Genomic DNA, 9,845 nt, shown 5'->3' on the forward strand with positions numbered 1-9,845 from the left:
ACCTGATGTCTTTCTGGTTTACCACTTTCCCAGATTCAGAACAGAGGAGTAACTAGGGGATCTGATTTTAGAGGCCTTAATTTTCTGTTCATGGACTGTTAAAAGTAAAACCAAATTTTCAAAAGGGATAAACCTAAATATTTGTTTGTTATCATTAAAGGGAGCATCAAATGCTGGGACATCATTATATCTGAAGACTAACCAATGGCATCAGACACTGGATTTAATGGATAATCACAATGGTCGTAATGTATACAAAGACATATATACCACTTTCTAGTACAAAATTTTCAAAAAACACAAAAATATAATAATTTATAAAGAACACTCTTCTATGAACCACTACTACCAAAACAAAACCCTCAGAAAATTTCTCACAAATAAGGCAACTAATGCCTGGTATCTCAAAATCCTTTACAAAAGGAGATAGTTCTAGTCAAGGAGTTTGGGGTATATTTTACTTTTTCTTCTTCTTTTTCTTTTCATCTGCCTCCATCTTCAGCGCAATTTCTTCAGCTGTAAGAGCTCCCAGTTTCTTATTCTTTGCTTTCTTAACCTTTTCCTTGATGCTGGCCACATCAATTTTAGTTTCAGTAGCAGCTAGACAATTTAAAAGCACAATACATGTAACACTTTAGATGTTACCAAGTAAAACAAAGAATATATTTTAAAGCAATAACTTCAGAGTCCTCTTATAATTGAAAAATCACAAAAAATCACAGTATAAAATATAAAAACACCTGCCTAAAGGAGTCAGAAATTTATTCAGACTAATAAATCATAAAATACTTTAATACATAAAAATGGCATGATTGATTGAACCAGTTACTGGATTCAACTATATTAACACTATTTCCTTAAATCCTACTTCAGACTAAATTATTTTACCTGCATTCTTTTCGATATTTTGGAACTTTTGAGTCCTCATTATTTTCCATCTTGCACATTAAAATAATTTAAAATTACAAGTATCCCTTCTCAGTAAGTTTAATCAGCTAACCATAAGCTAGAGGTCAAAATCTACTTCCTCTAATACCAAAACAAAAACTTAAAGTTTTCCAAATATTAATTCAATGAATGACTAATAGTATTCTATTTAACAAGAGTTTGCTGTATTTAACAACATTCTGGTAATAAAGACAATTTGGGCGTATTTGGAAGTTCCCCTAACAGGACCCAACTATCTAATCAATGCCAAAAGTCGGAGCAAAATAGAGAAAGGAAGCAGTGAAAAAGAATGCAACTTTTTCTTACTATTCACAGTACAGTATCACAGCATAAAAGAATCATAAGATAAAACATCATAATGTACAAACTACCTAGCAACCTGAGAAGCACAGAGCGTTAAAGCCTCCACCGTGTGGAGAAACTACATTAGGTTAACTAGCTATTGAGTACCTTCCAAGCACTCAACTGACAGGTTGTACAAACTGGAAATTAAAATACTTATGACATTTTTACCTTTTATATAACCAATAATCTACCACAGAATATAGTATTTTTAAAACTATTAACAAGCAATATGTTAAATAATGTATTATATCTGTTTCTGACCAAGTCTGTACAATATTGCTGGGGGGCCCTCTCCCCTCAGTGTCACTGTTCACTTTGGCGGGTTACTTTAGGAAGAGGACAAGTGCTACCACAGGGGGGAAAAATGCAGAAGAGGAGAGGATGCATCAGAATGTTATGAGAATGTTTTCTCTTAGTGTCTTTTAAATATTAGGTAAGTGGGAAAGTGATTGTGGTTTCTGCCATTTAAAAACCACAATCACTTTCACACTAATAGCTCATGAATAAGACACTTTTAGTCCAAAGTGATGAGAAATCCATGTTACCAATATAGAAGCCAAACTCTAAGCCAAAATCACATAAAGAGAAGAAAAAGTACAACTTCTGATAATTCCTCTTTGAGAGGCATGACAGCAGAGCTCAGGGATCGTCTTGCTTGCATTTCTACAGAAGACGTACTGGCTGCCCTGGGTTTGTATCTTTCACAACAAAGAGTCTTTCCTAAGCACAGACCAGAGGTCAGGAGAGGACTGTCAATCCAGTTTGCACTGAAATAGGCATTAGCTGCCTCTAAAGTCCTTAGGATCAGTAATTACTGAAATGCTAAGAGAACTGATGAAAATATACGATTATTTCTTAAAGAGATTCAGACAAATTCACTATGGGTTTACTTTTCATTACCTTCCTTAGGTTTCACAATTGGTTTTTCTTTAGGTGGAATAAATGCTTTGTTTCTTTCCTCTTGTTTCTTACTGATGGCTTCTGCTTGTTTAGCCTACATTAATAAATAAAAAATACATTAGTTAAATGTATTTATAGTTACATAATTCAAGTATCTATGAACTTTGCTATTAATCTTCTGAGCTAGACATAAAGTACCTTTATTGCTTCCATTTTCTGCCGCTTCTTCTGATTCGCCTTCAAGAAGTATTCACCACTAGCCAATTCTTTATCAATCTGTTGAAAACAGTATTTACAATTACATCAGAAATAATGTAGAGGAGAAGTCAGGTCCTAAGCAAGTCACAATATCCTTAGGGTAAAAACAATGGGGTCAAACTGATTTATTAATAAAAATGGTAGTGACATAAAGGAAGCAGAGTCTAAGCTGAGGGGAATACATACACAAAAGTGTGGAGGTAGGAAAGCACCTCCATGGAATACAACCCAGAGGAGTTCAGGGATACAGTATGGAAGGTCACTGATTCAGAAAAGTGTGAGAAGAAACTGGAGAGTGAGTTTTGGGAAAATTTGAAGAAGCTTCAATGGCAGACAAAGTAGGAGGGATAAGATTTAGAAATGACTGTGGGTTTCCGAGAAGACTGAAAAGACCAAAGCACAATTTTAATGGAGGGGAATGAGGAATAGATGAGAGCCTGGAATAAACGTAGTGGCATGCAGAATAAAAGCCAGAACGATCAGGAATTGGTGACTAATTAGCAAAAGCAACAGCTTGTTCATTCAATATACAGCCAACATGTAAAATGTGTATAACCGACTTGTCTGCCACTTATACAGCATTATTATATCTAAGGCACTGTTCTAAGCTCTTTACAATTATTCATTTAATCCTCATTAACGATTCTTTAAGACAGGTATTATCATTACTCCCATTTTAGGTATGGGGAAACTTAAGTACGGATGGGATAAATAACTTGCCCAGTCACATAATGAATAAGTAAGAACAAGACAATCGAGACATCACTGTTTCAAGAAGCTTACACAGCTAAGGAAGAAAGATAAGTCAATTAACTCCAAGAAAGGGTCATAAGAAGTAAGGCAGCTGTTACGGAAGCATGGTTTAATGACTGCCTCACTCCCCTTTCCCTGCAACTACTATCAATTTCCTCCATGATCCAACACTTCCATTGTTTTTTCACTATGATCATCATTTTTCCCATCAATCATCAAATCTTTCCTGAAAGACTCCAAACATGGTTGTGGAAAAAAGAGACATAGAAATCAGTGAGTTCACACGCTGAGCAGAAGTAGAAAGGGAAGGCTTTAGGATATAGCCAAGGAAGGGAATAATGAAGCAAGAACCCCCAGGAGAGAGGTGAAGATGGAATTCAAAGAACACATAGAAAAGGCTGATGCAGGTGGAAGCAAACATAGACGTGAGAGAAGAGGAAACAGAAGGGGTTCTTATCTGGTGGTCTCAAATATTTCAATAAAATGCAAAGTCATCTGCTAAACGTGGAAGGGCACTGAGAGAATTAAGAGGAAACATGAATTCTGAATGAATTTAATCCAAAGATAAAACTTTCTCTAACCTAATTTGGTAGCCACGTTATAGGGAAGACAAGTTTTTAGACTGATCCAAGTTTTAGAGTTTTGCTGAGAAGGTGTGACAGAACTAACAAGGGGCATGAATCAAAACAATGCTGTGCAAGAACAAAATGGCAACTGGTCATGGTGGGAAAGGAAACGAAGCAGAAGATAGCTGACAAAATGGAAAGGAATCATAACATAGAAACACGGTGGGTGTTACAATTTAAGATTTCAGAACTAGAACAATCATAGAGCATACAGTCACAAGAATGTTGCCAAAGCAGAGGAAAGAGTACTGCAGACTAAATTGTTGAACTTTTATCCATGGAACATTTACAGTGACTACAGGGACACAAACCGCCTGAATGCAGTTTATAATCAATGTGAAGGCCCCACTGCACACCCCCATGCACGCAGCTGAAAATATACCTATTTATATTTACTCTCAGTTTCTTATAGTTCTGCACACACACACGCAATATATATATATATATATATACACACACATATCCCACCTGAAATAACCTTCAATAAAGTTTCCGACCAAATATACTAAAATAGATTCCCCTTCATATAAAGTTCAACATTTAGTACTAACCTGACTTTCTGGCTGTGGTGGTGGGAATGGCGTATATTCTTTCTTAACAGTTTTTTTCTTTGGTTCCTTGCGTTTATTCACATTTTTATGTTTGAACTGCGGCAAAAATCTCTCCCAACTTTGTGATCGTAATTCAGAATCTTTTGCCAGCTCTCTCTTAATCATTAAGCTCTTTAGTCATGCAACAAAGTAAAAATTTTTACTTTCCAAAGTCACACATTTATCAAACTCAGACATAAATATTGCTTCTATAAATAATAAACAGTTTCTAGTTTCTTTGGTGAAATTAAACCAATCACATAAGGAAAAAGATAAGTTATCACAAACATGTATAATTATTAGAAAACCATTAGAAATTTAATTACAAAATGCAGAATTGTTAAAATGAGATGAAAATAAAACTGACTTTTCAACTATTATTTCATTAAAACATTTAAAAGTCAACTTATAAAAGCCGGGAGGGTTCTTAATTAGCTGATATTCCCTGCAAACAGGAAGTTTTCAGTAGCAACTGAAATATCATAGAAGAAGACAAAAGTAAACTTTCTCATGATTACAGAAAACCAATACTTTCACATTTCCCTATTCCATTTAAATTTTAGACCTTGGAACATCAGAGGATACAAACCAGGGATCAGACATATAGCTTTGTTTTTATCTGCAATATCCCAATGTAACTCAAAATCACTTTCCCCCTAATCTAACAGTGACTTCATAACTTAAGTTCATCAAATTTAAGTGGATTGCTCAACAAACCCATCATAAAATAGTTCTATATACCATGGTTACATTTCCAAGAATAATCAAACTTTGTGCACACTGGGATATAATGGATCTCTCTCAAAGGGGCTACAATTTGAGTGTTAAATTCAAAAAAAGGTTTTAATGCAACATGAGATATTCTAGATTTTAACAGAAAAAGGCAGAATTCTGAAAGATCGTATCTTTAAATATATGGGTGCATAATCTAAGAAAACTGCACTGATATGATCTACAACAAATTCTGTGAGGCTTATTTTCATTGATTAGAACTATATAACACATTACACACTACCCCCTTCAGTAGTTTCCACACTGTGCTCCATAGAGAGCTTCCAAGAAGTACCTACAAAACTGGGGTAAAGTAGGCTGAATTCTACCCCTAATTTACCCAAAATAGCTCTGCTTTATCTGTTTGTGCATTAGAATTTCATAAAACATTTAATTTCAAGAAAGGATTCTGTAGCTAAAAGAAGTATGATAATCACTGGTACAGTTACATAGAATTACCACTCACTTTAATGTTATAAATTGGATGAATATTCTTCATAGTATCTAGGACTACTTTTCTAACCTGAAATTTGCAAAGAAAAATGAATTAGTCACAAGGATTTTAATGAGCTATGGAGGAGACGATAAATACTGCAAAATATCTAATCAGGTAATGGGTATCAAATTAAATAATTTAATTAAATAATTAATCTAGATCTTTCATAGAGGCAGTCAAACCTCCCTTGAATACAATACAGTTTCTCAATTACTGCTAAAATGTAGCACAGAGAACTAATACAACACTGTATAGCAACGTGATTTAGGAAGAAGAGGGCTGGAATACAAGGACTGCCACTGCATACAGGAAGGTCACTTTCCTGTTTCAGCCTTCTCATTTGTAATATAAAGATAAAATCATATACCTCAAGACTCTATTGTAAGAATTAAATATTTTAAAGACTTTATAAAACTAAAGTATTCAATATACTTAATTATTGCTCCATGAGAAAAGAGCAGACAATTTATGACAAAAAGGGCCAATAGGATTACTATTAAAGGCCCTGGAAAGGAAGCACAACGTCACAAGCCAGATCCAGACAGTAATAGTACCAAAAAGAGTTAAAAGAAATAGCATTTGCTCCCCAGATTTTTTCACATTTAATTTAAAAAGTTAAAGAAAATGTTCATGAAAAGTTATTAAACATTATACTAAAATTCAAACAAAAGAAAATATATCTTGAAGAAAAGTTTTCAGAGTGTGACCTCTACTGGCTGTATACACTACTGCAAATAACTGGAGTTTTGCTCAATTTTCCCATCATTTGGGCATATGTGACTATTCCATGTTTTTCGTCTGTGCTACAGACTGAAGATCTTAAATGCTCATTTAAATGTTATAGTGGGAGGAGTAATAGTGTGCGGACCTTCTAATTCAGAAATGGATGTCTCCATAGTTGCCAAGGTTGGCCAAAACATGTTAGGGTCCAGAAATGATTCCCTTGAATTATATGACATAAAAAGTATTTACTAATGGGAAATCAAAGCACATTCTAAAAAAATAAAATTATAAAGCATTATCCAATAAACTATATTATAACCAAATTATTTGTTCTCTGCTGAAAATGAATTGAAGATAATACATAGTTCTCACCTCTTTTAAGCCACTAAAAGGTCCAATGGCTGAAACTGTGTTTCCCTGAACCATAATGTAACAATTAGTTAAGAGTTCCAATGCCTGTATCAAGAGATCAGGTTAAAATTCATTACTCTGAAAAATTATTAAGGGAGAGACTCAAGTTTTCCACTAATAAAAAAATACCTTCAATGTAGATCCTTTGGGACCAATAAGCCGTTGTCTTCGTTTTACAAATCTCTCTTTATTCCTTACTAAAGAACCTATTTTAATGATGTCACATGCAACATCATCCTGAAGAATTCGTACTGCCTTTTGCAAAAAAAAAAAAAAACAAAAAACAGACATTATCAACATTTTTTACAATTACATTTATTTTCCAAGCCCATGCTATTGTTATCTAAGCACAAATACGAAAACTTGATGGTGGAAGGCGGAAAAGATGGGATGTTATAGGTTAACACTGATGCAAACAAAGGAAAGCCTCTGTAATTTTAGATTTACCTGTTCAAATGAAACACTCCTTGCTAACAGTTTTATCAGATCTCTTGCCCTAATGATGATATATGGATCAAAAGTCTTCTTTGTAGTACGGACAGTCATGCTGCCTTCGATCAGGTCCAGGGTTGCATTAACATGCTACAAAAGGAAAGAGCAAACAAGCAGTTGTCTAAAAATGAGTTTATTTTTAGATAAATATAAAGCCTATCCTAACCAACCTATTAATTTCTGTCACCTCTCAATTCCTATCGATTACTTCCCTGAAGAAGCTAGGTAGTTAAGTATAAATACTGAATACTCAATTACTTTCACACTTTACAGACTATAAGAAACTGGAGCAATTGAAACCATTTACACTTGGTTTTAGAATACTTTGTACCCACTGGAATATAGATTGCCTCTAATTTTAAAATTATAAATGAAACAAATGGGGTCATACTTAAAATCTGACTAAGATAAAAATGTAAAGCTGTACAGCTTCCCTATTCTGGACCCAGCTCCAGTCTACCATCTGCTCCATTGGGTAAGAATTGACTTTCCCTTTCAAACTTTTTTCCTAGCTAATTAGGGGACTAAATACTAAGTAAAAGCAAATTAACATAGTTTCAGAAAAAAGCAACGATTAGAAAACTTAAGCATTAACTTTCAACAGGAAAAAACAGATTTCAACAAAGCAAATTAAAATGCTATTTTCTCACTTGTGAGCATAATCTCAAGAATATTTCAACATAGTTAAGTGTTGAACAATTCAATATATGGTTGGGTCTCTATGAGTTTACAAAAAAAAAAAAGAGCTCAATCCCAGACGCAGCTATAAAACACAACCTGCAGCTTGCTGAGCCACCTTCACCCACAATGGCACAACCAACTCCGGAGCAGTCCCACAGTGAGAAACACATTTTATATCACAACCTAATAAATGTACACCCACCCACCCACACACACACACACAACTAAGCCAATATGAAAAAAACATACTTTTACCATGTGATATGTCATTTTCTAAAGGCTCCTTATAGCCATTAAATTGACTTCTCAATACACTAATGGGTTTCAATACCCAGTTTGGGAAAAAAAAAAAAAATGCAGTTATCTAGGGTTATAGCATCAGCAATAAACAAGGAAAAGTTGGATACATTCACATCTTCCGTTTAAGATGAAAAGTAATCCAATTAGAAACATGACTCAGCTCAGACTGGGACAGATACATGACAACTATCATGGCCTGGAGCAGACATTCTGAAATTGAGACTTCACAGGTGAATTTCAGACAGTTGTGAAGCTCCTAAAATATTAAAGGTATGCAAATTTTTCAAAGTAATTTATTACTCATAAAATTAAAAACAAATGAACATTAGGTAAGAAGAAAATGTACCTAAATAGTTTAAAATACCAAAGGAACCAAAGTAACCAGCTATGTTACCACTATTAAAAAAAAAAATGCATCAGCATACATACACTTAAAGGCATAATAAGCAAGAGCAAAGTCTCAAATAAATGTATTATTATAAGATACACATACATGTTCATTCAAGGCTTTCTGCACCAATGGCCAACACTCTTTCAAGTAAGCTTCTCTGTATTTTGGGAACAAAGTTGAGAAACTGCTCTCCTCCAAAAGTCCTCTGGGATTGTCCTCTTTGGAAAAAGCTGGTTCCTTCCAGCCATCGGGAACAGTAAGGAGTTCTGATTCATCTACAGAAAGGAAAAAATTGACACATCACATTTTAACTGTCTTTTGGACACTTTATGAACATCCTATGCACATATTCATAAGCCTTCCAGTACTTCTTGCATTTCCTTTTCCCCGCTTTTTATATTATTCAAGAGTCGAAGAACATTCCTCTGTCATTATCAATTCACTGTATTAAAATTATCTGTACATACTTCAGTTGCCTCATAAGACAAAGTTCCTTAAGAGCAGAATCCCTCTTCATGCCAACTGGCATATGCCAGACAGTGAGCACTCCAGAAACGTGTACTGCATTACACTACCATAAAACTGAAGATCTCAATGCCATTTTGTTTAGTATTTTAAATACAATTAACCTTTCTGACTTTCCTGGAGTGTATGGAACCTGGGTGTGTGTGTTTGTATACAACTTCTGAAAGAGGATTCTAGTTTATCTTTCAGTTAATAATCTCGGGTAATTCTAGATTTTCCTAAGCGTTTTGAGTGCCTTATTTCCACATGCGTTTCATAACTATAAAAGGTAGAATCTGTATTATTCTCATTTTATAGAAGATAGTCTAAAAAGGCTAAGTGACTTGCCTAAGGGAACACAAAGCTGACTCAGCCTGGGACTCCTTTCACTACAAGAAAATGCCTAAGGGCCATAAATTATCTTCTGAATCATGTATTTAAAAAACTTGGTACTGAATTTTAAGAACTCCTTAAATTCAACAGCTATACTCTAATTCAGTTATACTAAAAGGTATGCTCCATAGACTTTCAGTATCAGTATAAACTGTTAAGTCTGTCAGAAATGCAATTATTGGGCCCCACTCCAGACCTACTGAATCAGAATCTCTTCGACAAGGGACAGAAGTCTGTGTTTTACCACGCTCAACAGGAGACTC

General features: G+C 34.5%; 1 protein-coding gene across 2 annotated transcripts in view; it reads right to left on the bottom strand.

Annotated features, from left to right (window-relative positions):
- Positions 1 to 121: 121 nt before the first annotated feature.
- The window catches only part of KRR1 (KRR1, small subunit (SSU) processome component, homolog (yeast)), a 12,030-nt gene continuing 2,306 nt past the window's right edge, over positions 122 to 9,845 (bottom strand). Inside the window, exons 2-10 of one of the 2 annotated variants that reach the window (XM_011981366.1) lie at positions 8,788 to 8,960; positions 7,269 to 7,403; positions 6,951 to 7,076; positions 6,783 to 6,866; positions 5,658 to 5,714; positions 4,382 to 4,552; positions 2,392 to 2,469; positions 2,194 to 2,287; positions 122 to 600 (exon numbers count right to left, since the gene is read on the bottom strand). In XM_011981366.1, the coding sequence (XP_011836756.1) occupies positions 458 to 600; positions 2,194 to 2,287; positions 2,392 to 2,469; positions 4,382 to 4,552; positions 5,658 to 5,714; positions 6,783 to 6,866; positions 6,951 to 7,076; positions 7,269 to 7,403; positions 8,788 to 8,960 (1,061 nt within the window). In that variant the 3' untranslated portion in view covers positions 122 to 457. The remainder of the gene's footprint in view (positions 601 to 2,193; positions 2,288 to 2,391; positions 2,470 to 4,381; positions 4,553 to 5,657; positions 5,715 to 6,782; positions 6,867 to 6,950; positions 7,077 to 7,268; positions 7,404 to 8,787; positions 8,961 to 9,845) is intronic. The other variant, XM_011981367.1, reaches the window with a different exon arrangement.

This window comes from Mandrillus leucophaeus, unplaced genomic scaffold, assembly GCF_000951045.1.
Source record: "Mandrillus leucophaeus isolate KB7577 unplaced genomic scaffold, Mleu.le_1.0 Scaffold225, whole genome shotgun sequence".
In the NCBI taxonomy this organism is placed as follows: Eukaryota; Metazoa; Chordata; class Mammalia; order Primates; family Cercopithecidae; genus Mandrillus; species Mandrillus leucophaeus.